Raw genomic sequence first — 25,646 nt, forward strand, 5'->3', positions numbered from 1 at the left:
TCCCGGTAGATTTCCAGTGTATCACCTCCCAGCCTTCAGTAGCCTGATGTCTTGGAGGAATCTGATAAAGCAGCGTATCCGAAGAAAACTGCCCCTAGCCCCCTACTGGTTCCACGATTTGGAACTGGCTCTGTGCTGAAATGCTCTCACTGTGGGCCTGCACCGTGCAGCTGGCCGTGTGGGAGGAGCTCACTGCCGGAGTGTGGAAGGCTACCTTGGGAAGACTCTAGCTGCCCTGCCCGGCTCCAATAAGCCACCTCTATCTGGGCCTGCCCCCCGGGCCGAGCTTTACCCAGTGGGCAGACTCACCCGTGGCTCTATTTCAGTCCGAGTCTCTCAATGCCTCCCCTTCTTAACTCCTGGGTTCTGGAGCGACAGGGGGTGCAGTCTCCCTCCAGGCCACCATCTTGGATCGCCCTGAGAAGAGAGCCTGCAGCCGGAGTGGGCAGAGCCGCCTGAAGAGGTCTCTGGCTGCCCTGCCCTGATCCCAGAGGCTGTTTGCGGATCGAGGCTCTCCGTTGGTTCGGGGGCTTGTGGCTGGTTCTATGTAGAAAGTCTCTCACTGGGCGGTCAGCTCTGAGAAGCTAGCCTTGAACGGCACCTCCCACCGCAGGGGTCCAGACTACTTGGGGAAGTCTCTGGCTGCCCTGTCTGGACCCTGAATCTGCTTGCGTGCCAGAGTACGCTGAGCTGCACTGGCTCCGGGACTCGGAGCTTGTTCTGGTCAGAAAGGCTCTCACTAGCGGGCCAGTTCCATTCCGAGAACCTGGAGAAGCTGGCTGTGTGGGCGGGGCCCACCGCCAGAGTGCGCAGGGCTGCCTGTGGATGACTCTAGCTGCCCTGCCCGGCTCCGATAAGCCACCTTTATCTGGGCCTGCCCCCCGGGCCGAGCTTTACCCAGTGGGCAGACTCACCCGTGGCTCTACCTCAGTCCGAGTCTCTCAACGCCTCCCCTTCTTAACTCCTGGGTTCTGGAGCGACAGGGGGTGCAGTCTCCCTTCAGGCCGCCATCTTGGATCGCCTATGGCCATTTTAAAATAATCACAGCAACATTTCTAATGATATTTTTGTACAATATTAATGCCCATGAGAAAGCAGAAACTTGAATGATCACAGGTAATAGATACTGTTTAGGAAACAAGTGAGGAAATATACAATTACCTTGGTCTGCTATAAATTGAATTGTAGAATGGCAATTCCTGACCAGTCTCTAGTGGTGGTGAGGAATACCTTAGGGTCTGTCTAGAGACCTACATTTGGGTCCCATTTGTATCAGAGAGGCATCAGGATTCTCAATTAATAATAATCTTCTTTCTGTTCTTGGCTCAAATGGATGCCAGATCTCCTAAGGGGTCACCTGCCTTGGCTAGTAACATCTTCTTCTGTGAGAAGAGTGTATGTATGTGAATCTTCTGTATAGCATCTTTTTTAAAATCCAGACTGGAGGTCTACTCAGAAAAATTTTCCTAGTGGAATCACATCAATCTTTCACAGAACATTGACTACCTGCAACATTACTGTAATACCGAACAAGCATAGATTTCCTTCAGAAACATGAACAACAGAAAACATATCTCTACAAAAACATGCTGCTGTTAAAACGCATGTGGCAACTAGTTCTCTGGAGATTTAGCAGCACTGCCTCCTTTCAAAAATAAATTTATACTAACAACTGTAAACACTGTGAATTATGTTCTCCATGTGAATGAAAAACCATTGTACTTGGAGATAGAATACCTTGGGACCATCCCTAGAACAGTTTGCGAGGTTTTATTCTATTTCATTTTGTATTAATAGGCAGTTTTATAGCACTTACTTTGTGTCAGGCTTTTAATTTTATTTTTTTAATTTTAATTGTGCACTGTTTAATCCTGAGAATAAGCCTAGAAAGAAATTACTGTTTTTACTCCACTTTATGGAATAGAAAATGTAGGCATATGAAATAATTTTAAAAGTGGTGATTGTAGTGGCCATGATAATGCATGTAATTGAAGTAGACTGTAGAGTATAATTGAATATTCCATGTTCTGTGCTTCAAAATGAATCATATGTTTGTACCAGGCTGCCTCTCACACAGGCTGCTCTGGGACAATGACTTAGTTGGGAGAGTGTTACAGAAGATCTGGGACTCTACCCTGATGGTTTTTTTTAACCCAGTGACTTCCCAACAACTTTGCTAAACTGCTTGGACTGTATTTTGAATGGTAGGTCAAGATATTTCCTCTCAACTTCTCCTAAATTCAATTCTAATCATTCCAAAGTATAAAATATTTGGAATGTTTATTTTGTGATTTTAGAATGTCCCCAAAAATGTAAAAAATGTAGAAAAATATAATAAAGACCAAAAAAAATACTGAAAAGAAAAATTATTCCTTATTTTATGTAATTTCACCTCCAAAGATAAGCATGAAATCCTAATTAGAATACCTGAAAATAATTCAGCACCATATTAAAGAAAAATCAGAAATGCTTACATTGTTTTAAAAATATGGTATCAAAAAGTCATCTAACATTATCTGATGAGTTTCTATAAATTTATGTGTTTTTATTTATTTTTTTCCTGTTAAGAGGAAAAAGGAAGCATGAGTCTGTGATTTTTAAAATCATTACAAAGATAGCAATTCTGTTTATAATCTAAAATATAAAAAGCAGTTATTAAAATTCATTGTATCATTACATTTCATATTGGAAGTTTATAATATAATTTATACAAATAACAAAGTTATCATTTTATGCCAATTTTTAAAACAGTCCTTAATATTCTGGAATATTTTAACTGACATATAGTGCTCCTAATCAAAAGAATCGGACTTGAGACACTATTTTGCTGATTATAAGCAAGATCGTAACTAGGTCATGATCTTTTGTTGTACATGAGTCAATTAACTTTGACTTGTACTACATTAGAAGCCACATATAGCTTTTGTGCAAGGGTATTCTGTTCAGTTGGGCCTTCTGTACTAGATTACAGATGATTTGAATTTTAAAAGTTGAGGATTATTTACTTCTGCATTTGAATAGAAGGAAAATGAGATATAAAATTATAACTAATTCATTGAAAATCTATTTACTGTGTATTATATTTTATTCACTTGTGTATGTCATTGATTATAGCATACACTATTAGGATAACAGAAACAATTCCAACTTCAGAGATAGTACATATGCAAATTTTTGCATCTGAGATTTAATAAAATGTAATCAACCTCTGAATCCTTTATGAATATTTAAAGTTAAATAGTTATGGTCTTAAGGTTTTGTTCTCTTCTTTAAGCTTTTGAATGCAGGCAAGTCATAATTAGTACCTTTCTGAGAGACTGTAGTAATAATATTCACAGATTTAAGTTACTTATGGAATTTTAAACTGAGGTAAAGTGAGTATATTTTGTATCTCCTGCCCAGTTCCCACCTCCTGTCTGCTATGGGACCATAAGGAGTTATTCTGTTTAATCATAATTCTACCATTCCATATTTTCCTGGTTTAAACTTAATGTGTATGCTTTTTTGTATAATCTCTTGCTCCCAAATTATCCTTTTTCTTGAGCCAGTTTCCTACTACTTATCTTTCTCCTCGCTTTTGAACTTGCCTGACCCAATGTATTCTATTTTCAGTTACTATTCATATACTTTAGTGTGTATTTATTTTCTTATTACTCAATTTAACTTCTAAATCTTGTTCCACTTTGTAATGAAAAATTTAATCTCACCAACTCAAAGTAAATTCAGTAAAATGTGTTATTTCTGTTTAATATGGGCTTATAGTTCAACTATGTTAAGGTTTAAATGTACTTCTGAGGTTTTCCTCCTTGTCCTTCCATAATGAAATTAATTAAATTGTAAGTTCTTCCAGGCACACCTGTTTCCAGAAGGTGGTTGTGAAGGTAGGAATCTCTATATTTTTCAGAATGTAAAATGAATCTGAAGTCTTATCTGTGAGTATAAGAGTGGCAAAATGAATGATATTAAAATAGACAGTTCCTTTTTATTTTTCCTGTTGGTGCCAATGACCCAATAATACTTGAGCTATGTCCCCACAAGATGGCTAGGGGTTTCAGATTGTAGGCAAAGTGATCTACTGGCAAATCCAACCGCTTTCTTTGTTAATTTCTGCATGTCATCATTTGGAAATTAAACTTTAGATACCACTCTGCTCTACATACTCAGTGTGGGTGATCAGTAGGCATCATCAGTCTTCAAATACCACACATCTTCATAATTAATTACATTTCCATTCTCCAACACCAGGCTTACTATGTCTTTCTTTAACCTTGGAGTTCAAACTTGAAAGGGAATTCCAGACTCCTGAAGTGGAAGGAGTGAATTTACCACTCCATTCCTGTCTCCCTACCACCACCACATACATAAATTACTTCTGACACATTAACTTTTATTTCTAAAGCTTTTTCTCTCTCTTTCTGTAATGTGAGGGTTTTCTTTATTTTTTTTTAAATATTATTATTATTATTATTTTAATTTCAGAGGTTCTAGGAAAGAAATCATTTGGCTAGTACATATAGACTTTCTGTAGTTCATATGTGAAAATTTGGCTTTTGCAACTAAAAAATGTGGAGTCTTTTTTCTCTTACTCAAATCCAAGTGTTTCTATAGTGAATGTTAGTCCTGGGTCCTATACTCTGAATTTCAGTGATCATGGTGGAACAGAAAAAAGATTCTACAATTAATATTTTAGGACTATTATTCTTCCACAACCAGTTAACATCTTCATGCTTTTCTATGACTCTTTCAAATTTCATGAACCAAGCAGAAACAAAACTTTTTTCCCAAGAGCACTGCTGCCCTAAAGTTTACTTAATTATTTATTTTCCTATGCCCCTTGAGGTTCAGGGTCAACAGATGTAGAGTGAACCCTTTGCTCTGTGTTGCTGGAAATAGTTATTATATTTACACCTTGTGTGCAGAAGCTCTGTCTACTTAAAGTTCCAGGGTTCTCATATCATAGAATTTAAAAGTAGACACTGATGTAATAAGACACGATCAATATTGCTTCTCAGACTGGATAACAAAGGTGGAAATTTCAAACTACAAGTAAACCAAACTATCAAAACAGTTATATATGACTTTAAATACCCACTCAGTTTAATGTATGGAAGAATTGAGACTCAAGAGGATTAATGAGCCAGGTATGGTGGCACATTCCTGTAATCCCAGTGTCTCCAGAGTTTGAGGCTGGAGGATTGCAAGTTCAAGGCCAGCCTTAGCAACTTAGCAAGTCCTTAAACAACTCAGTGAGACCTTGTCTCAAAATAAAAAATGGAAAAGGACTGAGGATGTGGCTCAGGGGTTGAGTGACCCTGGGTTCAATCCCTGGTATTAAAAAAATAAAAAATAAAAATAAAAATGAAATGTTTACATTCTGCTATAATCTTTGTCACTATCAATCTCAAAGTTCCTTAACATTTCAACTTGTTCATTGAAGATATGCCATCTTTCTCAGGGTCTTCCTTGCCTCCTCAAGCTCTGCCATGTTTCTGAATTACTTACCGTTCATGTAGGTATTCCAGCCAGAGATCTAGGATTTCATTATCTTACCTGTGTTTGTTAACTCCTCCACCATTTCTTCTCTGATAGTAACTGTTTGGATAATGGAGTTAGCCAGAATTGTTCCACTTTTAAAAAATAAAACAACCTTCTATCCTTAACTCATAATTTAAAGAAAAAAATTAATCCAGTTTATATACTTTAATCCACAAAATTCTATAACTTCTTTTTCATAGCTCTCATCAGATCTTTTAACCCCTACAATTACCCTCTTTTTAGTATCTTCATCTTTTTGTTTGCTTTTCATTAACTCCTATCTAACAAAATATCAGTCTTAGTTGGTGTTGAAATGTTCCCTTTTGCACAGCTGAACCTGTGCAAATGATTAGTGATCACAAAATTATGCAAATTCATGGTCATTGTTACTCTTTTCATATTTGACTTCTTTCTTTTTACTTTAAAGCAGTTATTTCAAATATCACACATTGTCCAAAAACTTTTAAACTCTCCCATCTCCCCTTAATTTTTAACAGATGATTTCATCGTCCTATTTCACAGAAAAAAATAGGTAATTACTCCCTCAATCTCCTTTAACCTGCTCTATAATTTCACATGAACCCATCTGTAGCTTCTCTTCATGAGTCATTTATTTTCCTGCCTACAGCCACTACCTCTACCTCTTCTCTGCATATCAAGCCTTTTGAATTATCTTAGACTACAGCAATTTATTCTCTATTTTCTTTCTTCAACTGTCTCTCCCTATTGATCTATTTTTTTGAGAAGCAGAAGGAAAGAAAACCTCCTTCAATTACCATCCCCCTTCAGTCTTACCCTTTTTTTCCTTCTCAAAGCCAAATCTCTTGAAGTATTTGTCTACTCTTATTCACTTTCTATTAAATTCACATTCAATTTCATCTTGCTTTATTTCTATCATTCCACTGAAACTCCTTTCTTCTAGGCCACAGTGACCTCTTTGCTGCTATATCAATCTGGCATTTTAGAATACACAAATGATTTTCACTTACCTTATTTGCTTTTAATGTTATTTCATCCTTGTAATATTATCCATATTTTCTGAAAAAGAAATTGATATTCTGAAAGTGAATTTGATCAGTATCACAAAATTATAGTTATAGGTGGCAAAACTAGATCTTGAATGGGAGACTTCTGACTCAGGGTCTTATACTATGCTAGAGTTATATTATATTTGTTATTCTCTGAATACTTAACAATTTATGCTTAACTTAATGTCATGTAGTTTCATGATCTCTATGGGGATCAGAGACTCTAGTGCCTAAAGTTAATAGTTTAAGGTGACCCAGAAATTTCTGGGGAATAGGGAACATAATGAGAAAGTTTACTTTGTGAATATCCAAGTAAAAGTAAGAAGCATAAATAAGTTGAAGACATATGGTTTTTCCTAAGTAATATAAATCAGCTTAAGCAAAAGTATTAAGGGAAATATTGAAAGAGTAAAAATCTCAACAGTTATTAGTCACTAACTTCATTGGCTTAAAAAGCCAAATGCTAAATGATATATCTCTGAATGTATTTCTGATTCGATTTGAAAAAGCAATTTCAAATTTTTTCTCTTTTCCTTTATAACTGTTTCCTTTGAAGAATTTATGTTTTGTGGTAAGAAAATTATGCAGAAGAATAGTTGTATTCTATAATAATTTTCCAATTAATTGCTACAGTATAGGAATATGTAAAGTGCACTGGAAGTAGAATAAGTTATCAAGGACTGACTTCCCAGAAGAGATGACACTTGAGCCAAGACTTGATGAATTATAGATGCTTTTCAGATAAAGGAGGAAAGGGTATCTGACAGGAGGGATCAGCATGTGAAAAGACAAGAGACATTGACATCACGGTATGTTTGGAGAACTACAACCAGTTACGATGAAGTATTAGTCAAAGACATTTAAGAATATACTTAATAGGGAAACAATTTAAAATAGTTTGGAGGGGAAAAAAAGCTGCAGACCAATTTATGTTCATTAAATGGAAAATGAATAGAGTGGCAGGTTTCAAGCACAGATGGATATGATGGTTTAAAAGAGGTCAGCAGTTTTGTTCTGCCCTCTCTCTTCATGGTTTTCTCTCTCCTCTCCTTCCTCTCCCTGTTCCCTCTTTCGTTTTTCAATGTTAGCCTGATAACACAGGTCCTTACCACAAAGAAGCCAAGATAGCCACCACTAGTGCTATGCTAAAATCATACCCTATTACTGTACCACGAAATGTGTACAAATTATGACTGATCTTTCCATGGAATGCAAAAAATTTGATAATGTTCCCCCTATTGCCATCTCATTTTCTGTTTTTACACATATTTATGTTACATACATACAAAGTGAAGCATTTCTTCTCCAGATGAATGGGGAGCCTTTGTCAGGAGTCTAATTAATATGAGAAAAGTAAAATAACTCTTATAATTACAGGACTGATATAAGAAGGTAGGAAATTGCTTTGGTTTTTCTGATTTGGAGATGTTTCTATAAAGGCAGAGAAAGTTCTCTGTATACTATCTTTATGTTTATATAATGGTCATGTAAACGTTTTTTTTTTTTTCACTGCTCTCAAACTCTGCAGTAGGTATGTTTGTACAAAGAATCTTGAAGTGTAGTTTTTGGTTATATTTCAATTTTTAAATTTTTTGGTATTAGTTTTTGAAGTTAATGTGCAAAAGAGAAGAATGATACCCATTTTAAAATGTAAACATATTGGCCATTCCCTCTCCAGAAAAATTTTCTCAATTTTATTTGCATTAACAGCCTATTTGTTTCAGTTTTCCAACGGTATGTACTCTCTAAAATTATATATCTTTGTAATTGCCAAGATGATAATAAAATTATATTGGAAGAGAATTTCTTTGCATATATGTTTACAAAGTTGAATCTATCTATAGTTGTCTTGCGTGTCCATTCATGGTTTGATTGGTAAAGGATGGTAAAGATGTTTAAATACATTTACTAGCTTGTGACTTAATTTCCAATCATAACATGTATCAATGTGTCTACCTGAAACAGTATGACAGGTGTGAGAGAGAATGACAAATCCTACCATTTACAAAACAGTAAGTTACCAGTGCAGATAAAACGAAAGGAGCCAAAATGAAGATGGCATATATTACTGGCAGCATGTCTCAGATGGAATGTCCAAAAAAAAAAAAAAAAAAAAAAACAAATGAGAGAAGTATTTGGATGTAATTAGAGAGCAGGAGGCAGGGAAAAGAAAGAAAAAGTCTGTAAAATAAGGAACAGATGATGCTTCTGTGGTCCAAACTTGCCAAATCTTTCAGTTTTCTTTTCCTGCTTGTTCTGCTATAACAATATATGTGGACACTCTTTGAAATGTACTCAGCCTTGAGATTATTAATAATTTTGAAAATGAAACCAGCTGTATGCAAAAATGTTGTAAACCAAATGCATGAATTGATTTTCTTCACTTTATCCCCTCTTAAGACATTTATCCCATCAAATTGTGGCTTTATTTTCTGTGTCCCTAACCAGACACTGAACTCCAAAGAATAGTTCCAATTGTTCACTGTTAAATTAGCTCCGTATGTTATATACCTGGTACTTAATGAAAATTTTTAATAATTTATGACTCAGTTTTCCCATCTTAATATTTTTCCTTCTCACCCCCATTCAAAGCAATTAAAACCTGAAATATATACACTACCCTTACAATTTTTTTTATTTGAAAAACATTTTTGTTCTAGGCTCCAAGGATGGTCCCTAATATGACCTGAAATAGGGTAGGACTGGCAAAAGGGAAATGAGAAGGGAACAATATTTGAATAATTGCCTACCAATCAGGTGTAGTGCTAGCCACCTTACCTGTATTATCTCTAGTCCTAAGTATCGCCCATGGGTTATCCTACATGTATGTTTGGGGTAAATGTAGCTTATAGATATTTATGAAGTTTTCCCCCAATTTTAATAACAGTAGTTGGAAGGTTTGGAACATAAATGTGTTTTCCTTATCTTGGATATGTCAAGTCTTTTATTTATTCATCAAGTTAGGTAACATTTCCTATTTCCTTTCAATTGATAGTAAATTACAAGGGCAAGTAGGGAGATTCTTATCAATCACATCTTTTTATTCTTAACAGTTGCAATTGTGAGTAATTCCATTGTGTTTTCTTCAGATTTTCAGGTCTCAAATATGCTTTTCATTTTTATTTTTGTATTTTCCTGTTTCTGTATTTCATATTCACTCTCCTTATTAGACATTTCTCATATTGGCAATTGAAACAAAGTTTTTAGTCCCTGGAGATGAAAACCTCCTAAATAATTATATCATTTGCCCCAGTAACCATATATGAAATTTCTGTTACCTGTTCTCTCCTTTGTTTCTTCTGGAACACATCCACCTCTCTACTCTGACATCAAGGGTACATAAAATGATGGGATAGATCATACTCATCTCATTGTAGACCCTCCTCAGAAGCAGCAGTTTAAGACTGCTTCAAGCCTCTGTGGCATAGCCTTCTCAGGTCAAGAGACAATTTTTTTCTTCTAAAGTACATAACTACTCTAATTTATGTGTTAGGACTACCTGACATTTGCGCATTCATTCCACAAATATTTCTGTGATCTCTCTTTTTTGTACCAGGTTTTGAGGTTGCAAATTTAAAAAGGAGGAGGACAAGGTTAAGGAGGAAAAGAAAAAGAATGGGATAGGTTGGGGGGAGATGATGACAGTAAAGTTACTATGTTTATCAGACTTACCTTTCAGTAACTCTCCTAGAATAAAATTTCCAGAAGGTAAGAGCAGACTTACTAGTTCCCATTGTAATTACTTTGTTTACTTTTGATGATGGTAATGACAATATTCTGATGATGCTAGGAAAGAAAAAAAGATCTTATTCCTGCTAATTTTGAATTCAGTACTTAGTGTTTTAAATAGTGTCCTATTGTATAGTTGGTGGGAAGTGCATGCCAAATTGACTATATGCTGGAGTACAAAGTGAAAATGGCAAATTACAGGAATAGATCTCTGAAATGATGATTCTCAAACTTTGCTCTTCAGTTGAATCACCTGGGAAACTTTTCAAAAATTCTGATTCCCATCTTATATCTCATACCAATTAAATTGGAGAATCTAGAAAGGGGACCCAGGTACCAGATATTTTGATTTTTTTTTAATTTCCTAGGTTATTTCAACATATAAATTTGAAAATCAGTGCTTCAAAACATTCTATTAATCTTTGTGTGCAAATAACTTGGGAGATCATATTAAATGCAGATTCTGGTTTAATAGATTTGGGACGGGCCATAGATTCTTCATGGGTGATATGCTGCTGATGAGCTGTATACCTCACATTGAGTAACAAGGCTCTAAACACACTTATCACCTTATTAGGACTGTAAAAGCTCTGGTCTTTTATGAACAATTGGTTATTTGTAACCCCATTGAAAAAGGATAGTGAAAGCACATCAGTGCTCCAGGACCAGGGAAGGCTTAAAAGTGACCCTCCAATATTGTAGGTTTCTCTGGAAGTTTGGAAACAGTCCCTGCTATGGTCTGAATGTTTGTCTTTTCCTCATAATCATATGTTGAAATCCTAAAGTCCAAGGTGATGGTGTTAAGATGTGGGGTCTTTGGGAAATGATTAGGCCCGTGGGGGCAGAGACTTCATGAGTAAGATTAAATACTCTGTAATGTGTGAGGACATAGCAAAAGGGTGCCATTTATGAAAAGTAGGTGCTTACCAGACACTGAATATGCTAAGTACTTTGATCTTAGTCTTTCTAACCTGGATAACTATGAGGAAAAAAAAATCTATTGTTTATACCATATATAATTTATGGTACTTTGTTATAGCAGCCTACATAGACTAAATTCCCCATTCCAGGCTAACCAGGATTTCTGGGACATAAAAGGGGGCTTATTTATTTATTTATGGTGCTGGGGATTGGATCCAGGGGCACTGTACCAGTGAACAATACATCCAGTCCTTTTTATTTTTTATGTTAGGACAGAGTCTTGCTAAAATGATGAGGCTAACCTTGAATTTGAGATTCACCTACCTCAGCCTCCAGAGTATCTGGGATTATAGGCATGCACCACCACACCCGTTTTCTTAATATATGTTCTAAGTGAATATTCTGAGTATTGTTCTTCCTGGTGGGTGATTAAACAAATGATGAAAAAGACATGCTTTTTTTTGTAGTTAAAGTATAGGGACTCTTTTGAACTAAAACATCTTGCTCTACAAAGCCATCATTCCATTTTCTTTCTAAAACCTAAACTCTTGCTTAACACCTCCCTCCCCTATTCACATTATTTCTTTATTAACTCTAAAAATATTATTCTGGAATATATTTTTCCTGTTTATAATTTAAACTTATTTGAACCAGTGCCCCTAATATTTTTCTTAGATCAGAATTTAGGAAAAAAGTCCTACAGTAATCAAAAATGAATGACATAGAAAATGAAAAAGAAACATATGCATTTAAGAAAGAGATCTGTCTTTCTGCAAAATGAGAAAAATGTAACTTTGTTTTTATCCTTTCAGCTAGAAGAGTTCTGATATGAATCCAAAACATTTGACTGTAACTACAAGATGGTATCATTTTACTAGTATACTTTCTATAATATGGTCCTGTGTATTATGTATCAGATACCAATAATAAATACCTAGTTAAAAAATCATTACATACTAGATCAATGATTATAATGAGCTTCATCTTCTGTGCATTTATTGTATAGAGTGAAGCAGCTTTGAATTGGAAGTACAGTTGGTGGGAAAGTAGAATAAGAATGTATTCTTAAAAAAAAAGTTCCCAAAGTACTTTTTTTCAGAGAATTAGGGACTATAAGTCACTTCAAATGATCCTTCCATTAAGGAGACTAATCCTTCAGAAAGGCTATTTTGTTTGCAGAAGCATAAAAAGATACCATTTAACATGTATCTTTTTAAAAAAATTTCCTGAGCAATCACAACATACCTACCCAAGTTACCTCAATTAAAAATATCAGTCATTTAGTTCATCTCATTCCAAATTGGGTCTGAGATCATTTCAACAATTCAGTGCTATTCATTCGAGCTCTAGTCAACTGAGAAAGCCTTTTAGGGAAATAAAAACTTCTCTGGTTTTCCGTTTATTTCTGTGACTTCATTAGTAAATTAAGTAAGATGAAAATAGATTTGAACAGATAGTAACTCAGAAAGCTCACAATACATGATTTCATTTTTCATGTATTTATATTGATTATTCTTAGATTTGTTTTATTTCCTTTGCTTAGCAAATATTTTTGTAGTTAATAGTCTTGTTTTGGAAAGAATATTGAAACATCTATAAAATTTATATAAAACAATGTTTTATTATAATGAATCAACTAAACTTGGTCTTTAATGAATGCTTAATGCGTTTTTTAGAATACTGTAGTAGTTTTCAATTGTTGTAACAAATTAGTACAAGTCTAGCAGCTTAAAATAACACCCATTTATTAACTACCAGTCATGAAGTCAGGAGTCTGGTTAGAGGTCCTCTGCTTAGCGTTTTGCAACACAGAAAATTCGAGGTGTCAGTTAGAAGGCTGTTTGTTTGTTGGTTGGTTTCCTTTGTTAGTCTTGTTTGTTTATTTTTTTGGAAGTTCTATGAATCTACTCCCAAGATGATTCAAATTGTTGCTAAATTCATTTCTTTTAAGATCCCCATTTCCTTGCTGACTCAGCTGGTAGATATTTTTTAGCTTCTTGAGGCTCATCTTCCTATTTTGAGGACCATATGCCAATTACATTTGCCAGGCAAATAATCATTTCTATTCTGCCACCTAGCATAACACAGTCACAGATTCTGTGGACTATGGCATGGATATCTTTGGAGGAATATGTTGTCTACCACTTAGATATGGTAAATGGATTCTAAGAATATTAGGCTTTCTCTGTGAAGGCCCAAGCAGCATAATTGAGTGGTATCTCAAGGAAGCTGAAAGGGAAAGAACATATTAGAATCCCTCTTGACTTCATGAAGCAGATGTTTTGTATATTTTCAGTGATTTTATCTTTTCTGTTCTGTGCTTTCATTACTAAGGTGTTTTAGAAATCTTCAAGAATGAGCTAATTAATATTCCCCCTAAATGGACTGATTGGAAATATTGATATGTCATGGCACTTCAATAGCATTCCAAAGTCAAACCTAAAGGAATTCATTTGCTTCACTAAGTTGATTAGATCTCCTATTTTAAACACATACTCAGTTGTTTTTCACATTAATCTGTGCATTTATAAATGAGAAGGGTATGTTCTCTAGTGCTCTTTGTAGAAAATAATCTTTGTAGGGCCAGTTTGAAAAATCAAACATATGCAGGGTAGTGGACTTTTCTAAATTTAATGATACATTGTAAATATTTTAGGGATAAGCTAAAAATGGGTTAATGAAATTTTTCTTGTAGTGAATTTTAACTGTTATTTAAAATAAAATATGTAAATCAAATGGAATTTTTTACTATTGAAAAATGATTGGAAGAATCATAAATAGAAAATTATTTCAACATAAAGCAAGTTTTGCTGTTATCATTGTTGTCTGTTTTCTTCTTCTTCTTTTTTCTTTCTAGGCACCTGGCTTGGTTAACATTGGTGACATTCTTTTGAGGTTGAAAATGTTTAGAAATTTTTAATTGGATTACAAACCTGTGAAGGAAACTAGTGTCCCACTGTAATGAAGCAAAAGAATAAGGAAGGGATGTTAAGTGGATGATGCTTTTCAAATATGAAAAATATCCTTTGAGTAACTGTGTTTGCTTTTCGAATTCCCAAATATTATTCAGTTATTTTTTTCCTTTGCTTATTTTAATCTACCTTTAAAATATAATTTTTTTCTCCAAATTGTTTAGTTACCTTCTGAGTGATTTTTTTCATGAGGAGTACACTAATTTTATACATCAATTAATCTGTCCTCTCATCATACATATTACCATGTATCATAACATTGATAAATACTATTGTATTTACTTGAAAGATGTACATGACAACTTTCAAAGTCAATTTTTTTCTCTATTAGTCAAAACCTCATCTTGCCAAGAAAGCACACTTAAGAAAACACAAAGCTGAATTTAAAATGATATAAAGCATATTTGAAAAATAAAAATCAGTTCTATTTTTGAAATAAGTACAATGGTTACATGTACATAGGTAGAATCAATGAATCTAATAGTTGTATTTGAATTATATTCACTTGCAAATTTATGATTTTTCAAAGGGAGAGAGTGGTTCACAGAGCCCAGGGTATGTATTTCTTTGATGCTTTGAGAAATTTTGAATTTGGGAGGTATAGGGAATATTAGTTTTCCAAATGAGTACCAGAAATACATGTTATAAACATCTTTAAATCTGTCTTTTGTATTCACAGAAAACACTCAATTCCTATTTTCTAATTCACATCTATTGTTAAGATTATTTTCTTCTAACAGTTTCTATGTTCTCCTTTATGAGCTTCCAATATGTAGTACATATCTCTAGGTAGTGCTTTTATATGCCATAATGGCCCTTGACTGAAGGTTTTCATTAGTTCTAAGAGACTGCAGAATAATTCTTGCAATGATGAAGAAAGCTTTCCCTTGTGCTTAGCACAGTGACTTGCTTGTAAGAGACAGGCTATTACATTTATTTACAGAGGTAAATACATTTAATAAATTAACAGTTAATGTATACAGTGCATATCTTATTGAAGCTTTAGGGTATTGTGTTCTAAATTCTAAGGAAAAAGACAATGATCCCAAGTTCAACTGGGGTTGAAAACTTTTGTGATTCAGCAACTTCCTAGCATTTAGTCATCCGGGGGTGACCTTCATTTGCCTTTTCACCCATAAGCTGATCATACTTGTTTCCTTTTTCTTTTTTTGAATACTTAAAATTTTTACTTTTATGTCTTACATGATTCTGAATTAGTTAATGGCAAATATATTTTCTTTTGTTTTTCTGATTTCTTTTTGTTTTATTTTACCAACATTTCTCTATTCTCATTTTCAAATCAGCCATATCCCTTCATACACACTCAAATCTCACTTTTCTAAATATGATTTACACATTACTTACACATTAGTAATTATTATATTACAAAACAATTTTACTTCTTGCTTTGTCTGCAGTTTATAAAACCTTAGATTTATCCTCTTAAATATTTTTATTCTTTTCTAGTCATTATTATGTTTGTCAAATATTTAATTTTACATTTTCTTATGTGTGAGGGAAAAGTCACTTCACTTTAAAATTTGTTATCTTTTTTCCCCTTTAAGTACAGGGAACATATGTGATTCTTTTATTATTTTTATTTTTTTATTCATTTTAATAATTTTAAAATGAGGTTTCCATCTCACAAAATTAATTTTAACAACTAATATATTGTCTTTGCAATATCATTTTGGTTAACTTTTTAGTAAACATAAAATGAAAGGATATGGTTTTAGGAGGAAAGTTTTGAAAGAAAAGAAACTGTTAGCCATTTTAAGTAAGATTTTAAATATTTCTGAAATTCATTATTGTTCTCATCTAATATCCTTTATTATAAATTTTTTTCTTGATACGTTCTTGGTATCTTCAACTGTAAATGGTCCTACAAAAGATTATTTTGAAGTGCCATGACATATCAATATTTCCAATCAGTCCATTAGGGGGAATGCTAATTATCTCATTCTTAAAAAATCATTTTAAATCATAATCCTGATCCTTGTGATATTTACAAAAGAAAAAGGATATGTGAATTTCATCATGGGAAAAAATGAGGAAAAGTGTCTATGGGATGCATAATGAGGAGGAGAAATAAGTGTGTTAAGCTTTTGGTTTTTAAATAAAACACTACTAATTTTTATGGACTTTTGTTATGTAATGAAAATATTAGCCAAAGGAATTGGATGAAAGAATGAATGAATGAGCTATTGGGGCCACCACAGGCACATTTTAAAATTACAATTACAATAATAGTTAATATTTGTGGAGCATTTCATTTGTGAAAATATTTTTAATAAATTTTCTCATTTAATTATCAGAATTTATCTTGAAATAGAGTAGCTTCACAATTTCCACATAGATGTATCTTAAGGGGAAATTAAAAGGGAAGGCAAGGGGATTTTTTTTGAAGCTGGGATTATTTACAATACTGTTTTTATATCTATTATGTGTTTGTTTAGACTGTGTTTCAAAATTTAAATGGTGACTAATAGGTGCTATTAAGTTCTTCATTTGAAATCAAAAGACTGAAGTATAAGATAAAGGATTTATTTCATCTAAAAATGATATTAAACCTCAAGACCTTTGTACTTCTTAGTTCTAAATACCTATTTTTTAGATCTTGTTCAGAATTACTTGTGACATCATTTTTTTTTTTTTTTTGGGTATTCACCCAATGCATGAAATTTACTGCACATTGTCTGTATTTTCCAGTCATTGTATGTGGATTATTTCCTATAGTATTGCAAGTTTCTTTATGAGCTGAAAATTGTTTACTTACTGTATTACATGTTTATATTCTCAGATTGAAGACCCCAGCTTTCACTTAAATTATTATTGAACCATAGAATCAGTATCTATAATCTTCCTCAGCACCAGCTCCACATATGGTCAAAAGTGATCCTTTAAAAATACCAATTCTTGGTCAAATTTTTAAAAATCTGTTTACCTCACCTTTCTTGTCATTAATAATCTATTTTATTCTCTTTATCTCTTTAGCTAAGAAGAACTATAATATTTGTGGTTCTTCAAACATTACATGCTCACTCCTACACATATGCTTCACATACCATTTCTTCTTCCTCAAATGACCTTACCCCCTCTCTGCCCATTTCCCACTGACTAATGTTTCTTCTTTAGGGCTCAGTTTTTACATCACCTCTTCTGAGTAGGGCTCAAAATAGAAATCACTTCTACTAGGAATCCTCTGACTTTGCAAGATTGAATTAGATTCCTTTTAAATGGCATTCAGGGAACAGGCATTTATCATACATAGTGTTTTGAAATTTTATGGTTTATTATTGGTCTTTCAATGCAAGTTTATTAAGGAACTCTTATCTTGTTCTTAGTTAAATCCCTGTTAATTATAGGTACTAAAATATGTGTGGAATGGGTAACTGAATTTTTAAAATCACCAGTGTTTGTTCTTTTAGACATTAATGAATTATCTTTAATTTCTCTCACTTTTGTTTTATATCGTTAAAGATAGTTGCTCCTAATTTACGAGTTTTTCAGAGAAAAAAGTGCTAATATTTTAATAATTATATATGCAACATTTGAAAATGGTTATGTACTGTATGTACTTATACATATGTAATACATATGATATATGTTTATAATTTGAAAAAATGTGTATAACTTTTCTTATCAGAAATAGCAGTAACTAAGAAAAATATTATGAAGGATCTTTTTTGTTCAGGAATTAGAAGTGGCTTTAATTAATGTGTCACTTAATTTTTCTGATTTGAATCCACTTACATGACTGTCATTTCTCTTCCTTGGAACAAATGTTCATTGGTTACTCGCTTGCAAAGGCAGAGATTGTACAAATCTGCAATATGACATTTTGTAGCGATAGACTTCGTTTTTGCAAGGAGCAAATCTAGCCTAGAGGGAAGAAAATGATTGGATATTTGTGTCTCTGGTCCCCATGAACTAAGGCTGCCCAATGAAATTGAAGAACACCATGTGGTCTCTGCTAAACTTTCATTAACTTATCTGTTTTCTGTCAAATATCAGGACCCCATAGAGTCTTCACCTCACAAAGGAGAGATTGGAACCTGAATCTTCAGGGGAGAGAATTGCTTAATTCCTCCTTTTGTTATCTATTTAGACATTTCCTGGGAGCACAAATTTGAATCTTTGTAAGAGATCTTCCTGCAAGCAATCAAGGCAACTTCAGACACAACCCTTAACACTGCTTCTAGTGATGTTATTTCATAGTAGTCATGGCTGTTTTCATAAAATACATACAGGACATCCAAAACACTAAAATTTTGGATGTTTGTAATACACTGATACAACAAAGTTGTTTTAAAATAAGCATTTTTCTCCTTTTCATTTTAAAAGTACTATTGATAAAAATATAACTACTAGAACTTTTTGTTTTAAAATAGGATGAAGAAATCTACTCTAAAGAGTCAAATAATGTAAAATAATATGAATTATTTTTTCCTCTCTAGCTGAAGTTGCTATGTTGGTTTTAAATTTCCCAGTTCAAATTAATGAACTATTTCTCTGTATAAAGATGTACTTGGCAGTACAAAGATCAGAGCAGTCTCTTCTTCATTAAATTGGGCAAGGAGAACTCACTGGTTCTCAAACTGTTAAATGGATATTAGGGTTTTTAATGAATGGAACATTTATTTTGTGCCAGCTCAACTAACAACATTGACATGATTAGCATACATTTTGGCAACTGTTCTAGCACAAGGTGTTAGTAAAAAGGGACTTTTATCTTTGAGTTTAATTTACTTTAGCTTTCTCTGTTACTAATGTTTTTAATGTGAATGAGATGTTTTGTAAAGGAAACCTGTCACAAGAAGTTATTAAGAAATACATCTTTTTATTAAAGTTACAAACATTTTTCATGCTGGATATGAAGTTCATACTCCAAAACACATGAATCTTCTTCAAATTTAGAAATGAATAGAATTTTTTTTAAACAATTTACACTGATAGTAAAAGTCATTGCACTTTTACAGATTTATTTTTTATTTATCACACTACTTGTATCTCATGTAGTTTCTTCCTTAAAAAACATAAGTAAAATATGACTGGAAAAGTATGGTTTTCTCTACTGCTACATATCAATTATGAAGGAAAAATTTTGTGGGTTAAATGGTCTTAGTATCTTAGCTCAAGTTCCTCACATACAAAAGTAATTCACAATAAAAATATATATATTTTTGTAACAAATGCTACTGCCTAATATGCTTATTATTTTATTTATTCAAATTCTCAAATTGAAGTAACAAGAAAAATGAATTAATAAAAATCCAAAAGGCCATGGGTATTTGCATTAAATTATATTTTTCAATGTATGTTTACCTTGAAAAATTATTGAAAGCTAATGAAACACAGCTAAGAAAGGATTTGCTATAAATATGTGATAAAAGGAAAGTTTATAATTGATATTAAATCTATAATAAATTAATATGCATGTGTACATATATGGGTGCAAATTTTCATATGAACTTAAATGAAACATATAGTCATACTCTCTGCTGTATATGTCTATAACTACACCCAAACTTACCCAATGTTTAACTGAGTAATGAATTAGTTTAATATAAACTTTAGCACAGAAGAATACTAGTTTACCCATATTTAACCCTAAAGCCACACAGATGCCAATATAGGCACTTAAGTGAAGGAACAAGCCCATGTTAAAATATAAAATGGTAAAAATGAGAAAGAAATTATGAAAATATATACCTTTAATTTGCAGACATATAAACACTTTTGGTACAATACAGACACATGATGCAAAAAAGTAAGATGATCCAGTTTAAGCTAACACATTCCTTGTTTATACAGATTTTGTTATAGTGCTCAGATAAAATAAAATTTCCAGCTCACACAATGAAGAGAAAGTAATAAATCCAGTGATGAACCAGTTTTCTTCATTGCAAAAGAATCAGTAAAAGCTAAAGTATCAAAGAAATCTGCTGCTGGGCTTACAAATAAACTCTTGGACCTAATCCAAAGCCAAAGAAAGGAAGCCAGAAATGGTAGCCAACAACCTAAACAATAAAAGGAAAGTATAACTTTCATATGAAATGCCCAACTAAAACAACCAGTAGTATACATTAGCTTCTAGAATAATTTGATTTTAATGTGCTTTTTATTTTTTATGTGATTGATGAGTTTAAGCATATAAGAATCTAATGTATAACCCAAGTACAAATTACTACTGACAAATATTGAAAGCACTAAAATGTCATGAAAACTAAGAAGCAAATAAGAATTGAGACCTTTATTTGCTTCTGGCTGTTTTTTTGGGGGGACACAATTTCTAGTTACATTTTCTGTAAGAAAGAATACATTTATTTTCCCCTGTAATCATAGCAAGTACAGTGGTAAAACAAACAGAAAGCAATTTGAGTACACAGAATGTAAAATACTCTTTACTAGTCCCAACTTGTAACACATGGCAATGTTTTTATCCTTACTAAGAAGGAATTGCACTTTTTAATGACTTCTCTTTCAAACTATACATGATGTACCTATGAGGTAATAAACAGTCTAAGTACATTTATTTTCTTTCATATCATATATTTAAGTAGGGCAAAATTCTGTTTGATTTTATATTTATTTAATGTTAAAAACATATTTAAAATATACTCTCTCATTAATTTCATGTACAATACCTCAAACAGTTCCCTGCAAAGGAGCAGCTCATGCCCTCTTGTGGCGAAAGGACTTTTTAGACTGAAAAAAACAAAGTATCATTTTTCTTACCTTACTCCCAGGTTTTATCAATCATTTGCTTGGTGTTTGAAAGCTGCAAACCATGTCCAAGCTGTATTATAAATAACGATTCTATAGCTGTTAGTACTAATTTTCATTTAAAAATGCTGTACACATTTTATAATTCTGATTTTGAATTTAAAAACCTGTAAACAGCTATTTACAATATAAGTTATAAATTAGTCATCATCCTTCATTGGAACTGCCATCAATACACTCTTGTGTAGGCGAATAAAACTATCCAAAGTCAATTAAAACATCTCTGTTATTCCACAATGAAATAACATTAAATATTGGAAATATCCATTGGCTTCCTCTCTCTCATATGAAAGTCAATTTTTCCTTTTAGAGGAATTTGTACTTCCAAACTTTCATCTTCCCTGTGGTGTTTTTTCCCCTTCCTTAAGCAGATATATATGCCCATCCCTGTTACAAGTGTGATAGAACTCAAACTTATTACAGACAGAGCCACTAATGTGGGCATACAGGACACAGATTCTACCTTCCTATGAGTTGGTTCTATTGAGATTTGTGGTTCTTTCTCCTCTATATTGATTTCTGGTTCTTTTCTTAAAAGACTCTCAATGTAGCTCTCATTACTGACAGTGTCATTGACAAATAGGTTCACCATGACAGTGGAATGGAGAGGCTCAGGGTAACCATGATCACTCACTTTCACCAGTAAGCGGTGCAGTCCATAATCTGTCTGCAGCAGTGCCTCTTCCAAAGTAATGTTGCCAGTTTTAGGGTCAATCCTAAAGGACTCAGGCCTAGGACCTCTTCTACCTATGATGCTGTAAGCTATGACAGCATTCATGCCTGTGTCTTTGTCAACAGCATAGACCTCTGTAACTGGGGAGCCAGGGAGAGTAGAAGGCAGTACCAACAAATAAGACATATTGGACTGAGGAAATAAAACAAGAGGAGGATTGTCATTGATGTCTAGAAGGAGGATTGTGATTTTTGTGGAAGAGGAGAGGGCAGGCTCACCCCCATCAACAGCTTCAACCCACAAAGTATAGGAGCTTTGCTGCTCTCTGTCCAAAGAGACTTTAGCCCTCAGCATACCCTTTCCTGTATCTATGACAAAGATGTCACTCTGGTTCACCACCGAGAGGGCCACCCATCCATTTCGCCCAGCATCAGCATCCGTTACACTAATTACTCCAATTTCACCATATCCAGGAAAGTTTTCTGGCACAAAAAAGCTGAAATCTTTGTTGATAAACCTAGGACTGTTGTCATTTTTATCCAATACTGTAAGAGTCACAGTGGCTACTGATTCTCTGGGTGGCTTCCCACAGTCAACAGCTCTGACCGTGTACCTGTACTTTTCTTTCTCTTCTCGGTCCAACTGAGTAGAAACTGTCAGGATTCCTGTGACACTGTCTAAGGAAAAATATGAAGGAGCATCAGGTCCCAGAAAATATGAAACTTGGCCTCTCTCTCCACTGTCAGCATCTGTAGCATATAGCTTAGTCAAAAAGGCATTGGGTGCATTGTTTTCTTCAATAGTAAGTTCTATCAGGGGCTGAAGGAAAACAGGAGCATTATCATTGTCATCTAAAAGTTGCACTTTAATGATTCTTTTGACATGAAATCCCTCTGAGTTCCAGGCCACCACAACTATTTCATAGAACTGTTGTAGCTCATAGTCCATAGGTTTTGAGGTCTCTAGCAAATATTCATTATTATATGGTTTGTAGGGTGACAACCTAAATGGCCCTTCACCATCCAGGTAGCAGTTAACCTTGTATTTACCTTCTGGATCTCTTATGGTAAAAAATGCAATTGGAGTGTTAACAGGTTCCAGTTCTTTCAGATAAACAACTCCATCTATCTCATTTGCTATATAACGTGGGACAATTTCAGGTGGTCTGAAAATGACTTTGATAATAGACACCAGAGCAGTGATCACAGCAGGAATACAGCCTGGCCCATTAGCAAGGATGGTGAGCTTGTGTGTTTGTAGAACACTGCCTCCAATCTTACTGAAAAGTTTAATGACCCCTGTAGCTTCGTCCAGATGGAATAAATCCTTGGATGCTTGTGGAACTTTCTGGCTGTAACTATAGGTAATCAGAGCATTGGTACCCAAGTCTCTGTCCACAGCCTGGACAGCTGCAATTGGGGTGCCGACTGTAGCATTTCCATACACAGTGATATTGATTTGTGAGTCTATGAAAAGAGGGCAATTGTCATTGATGTCACTTATGCCAATGGTGAGGGTGGCGCTGCCCAGCAGTGGTGGAGACCCACCATCTTCAGCTATTATGATGCTCACATACTGGTCTTGGGTTTCCCTGTCCAGTGCACCCATGACAATTAGGTAGGGGGTGCGCTCCCCATTCTCATTCTCCTCCACGTCCAGGGTGAACATGCCATGGTAGTCCAGTAAGCGATAGGTCTGCACCCCATTGGTGCCTATGTCTGGATCCACAGCAGGATGCTCTATGACCAACCTGGTGTTTACAGGTGCATTTTCTGGGACCCAAACTGAGATTTGAGAAACAGGAAACTGTGGAGCATTGTCATTGATGTCCCTGATGGCAATTTTCACCTTCACAAACCTAAAGTATTCCTGAGGCAGGACCAGCACATCCAGAAGCAAAAGGCAAGAGTCAGAGGAAGGAGAGGAGATGGAAATGCTGCCACCCCAGGCAGCTCCTCCACCCCCTTCCAGACACAGGGCTTCTCGGTCGATCTCCAGTGCAGAAGTGTGCAACTCCCCAGAACGGTTGTCTAGGGTCACATACTGGCCACTTAGTCCCCCTGAGGCCAGGCTGAAAGAGAGAGGGGGATACCACTCAGCGGCAGAGCCAGTGCGTTCAGGCAGGGACTGCTGGTTCTGTCTTCCTGTAGCCCGGGGCACCAGCCTCAGATCCTCAGCCAGGCTGCCGATGAGCACTCCCGCTGGCAGTCCCTCGTTCAAGCTGTACAGAAGCTCCGTGGCTCGGCTGTAACTCGCAAGGCAGTTGAAGGGTCCCACGAAGAGGAAAAACAGGAACACATGCTGGAGTGGAGGGAAGAGAGACGGTTCATTTGCACACAGGCGGAAATAATAGAGATCAGAGTTAGAAAATAGTGCTCCCGGAGTCTATGATGCCCCATCCCTATTTCCAGGAGGAAAACCCCTACTCAGAATAGGGTGAAGAGGAAACTTGGTGAGCAATATTGTCTCCAAAACTTATTTTATCTGCTCATTTTTTATTCCCAAGCTGCCCGTATCACGTTCCCATCCTAACATTCAAAAATCCAAAACCATAAAGCATTCCTGGAAAAACACGCCAGAATGGAGAGGACTCCAATTCAGGGAATGCGCAACGCGACAGAGAAAACTCCCTAGGTTATAAGGAGGGAGGGAGGGGGCTACTATTGGGTAGTACTGAGAGGTGGCCGATTAATTTCTCATTGAAACGAACAATTCAGCCATTAGGGTCCTAGAACGCGAAATTTGTTACATCCCTATGAGACCAATAAAAACAACAGTAACAGCCATAATATGGAAAACATTGCAACACACTCCACCTGCTCAACCCCCACCCCCCAACCCCGCCCCGCAACGCTTTAGGTCCCAAAGAGTGATTTTCATTTTAGCTTGCATGTAAAATCAAATTGAAATGATCTTAGTCTCCAACTCCTACCAAGCCCTTCTACCACATCTCTTAGGGGGAAGAGAAGTAAACGCGGAAAATGATTATGCAAAAACAATTTGTTAGTTGCAGTAGACAATCAGCCAGACACTGGCAGCAGGAAACAATCTCCGAACCTCTGTCTTTATAAAGCGCTTTGAGCGCACGGTCGCCCCCACTCCTCCATCTCATCTGACTACATTTCAGCTATTGAAACTTCCTGTCACGAACCTAAGACTTAGGTATTCCTTGCTAAAATATAAACACATTATCTCAAACTCTCTTACCCTTCCACTATTCTCGGGAAGTTTGGATTAAGGCAAAAGGTTTGAGCAACCATTAAGGTGTAGGAACTGCTTTACACTAGTGCAACTTGTCGGGATCGCAGGGCTCCTGAATCCTTACCGGTAGGTTCCTGTAGCTGGTGCTGCTCCTGGGACGATGTAGATGCCCCATATCCAGGCACGGGTGCCAGGTCGCCGGGCGCCAGCTCACTGCCAGGGCCGGCGAGCTGCGCGCATTCCCTCGGCCGCGCATTCCCAGGGAAGCTGCAGTCAACGCGCTCCTGAAGGGAGGGTGGCAGAAGACACTCCCTCTTCGTTCATGCAAATCGCTGGGGAACTTCAGCCAATAGTAACTGGCTTGTCAATTAAGGACGGAAGCTAAGGCCGGCAGAAAGGCGAGGGGGCAGAAGGGCACATTTATGATTTCCAGTCCTGGACGCGAACACATCCAGAACCTGCCAGAGGAGCTGGAATGGGGGACTTGCCTCTGAAGACTGCGACGAGGTGTCACAGGGTCCGTCCCGCACTGAAGTGCGTGCCCACCAGCTTACCTCTTTGCTGCACCAGTTAGATCTCAAGTCCACAGGTTGCTAGCAAGAGTAGGAGAATTAAATAAGTCTGCATTTGTATCTGAATGCAAGAGAAAGAGGAAGTCCTCTCCACAGAGCAATCACAGGCGCGATGCCCCCGAAAGCCTGCCTTGCCATCAGTTCCTCCCAGAGACTCGAATCCAGCAGTGTTTGCGCAGTTCAAGAAAATGCACTTTTCTTAGATGCGCGTCTCAACTTCTTTGTAAAC

The 25,646-nt window shown here is 35.5% G+C and overlaps 1 protein-coding gene across 1 annotated transcript; it reads right to left on the reverse strand.

Moving 5' to 3' along the window:
• Positions 1 to 19,058: 19,058 nt before the first annotated feature.
• Positions 19,059 to 25,101, reverse strand: Pcdh20 (protocadherin 20). Its single transcript, XM_047553149.1, has 2 exons — positions 24,970 to 25,101; positions 19,059 to 23,945 (listed from the first exon to the last, which is right to left on the reverse strand). Exons 1-2 carry the CDS (start codon positions 25,099 to 25,101, stop codon positions 21,219 to 21,221), a joined length of 2,859 nt encoding a protein of 952 aa, XP_047409105.1. The 3' UTR covers positions 19,059 to 21,218.
• Between the last annotated feature and the right edge of the window lie 545 nt (positions 25,102 to 25,646).

Source organism: Sciurus carolinensis, chromosome 5 (genome assembly GCF_902686445.1).
Source record: "Sciurus carolinensis chromosome 5, mSciCar1.2, whole genome shotgun sequence".
Lineage (NCBI taxonomy): Eukaryota > Metazoa > Chordata > Mammalia > Rodentia > Sciuridae > Sciurus > Sciurus carolinensis.

What these genes read in the sequence shown, in the direction of transcription:
- Pcdh20 (XM_047553149.1), bottom strand. Translation starts at nt 25,101, where the DNA reads ATGCGCGGCCGAGGGAATGCGCGCAGCTCGCCGGCCCTGGCAGTGAGC. An exon ending in CCAGCTACAGGAACCTACCG is followed by an intron (nt 23,946 to 24,969) that starts GTAAGGATTCAG and finishes CCTCCACTCCAG; the next exon opens with CATGTGTTCCTGTTTTTCCT.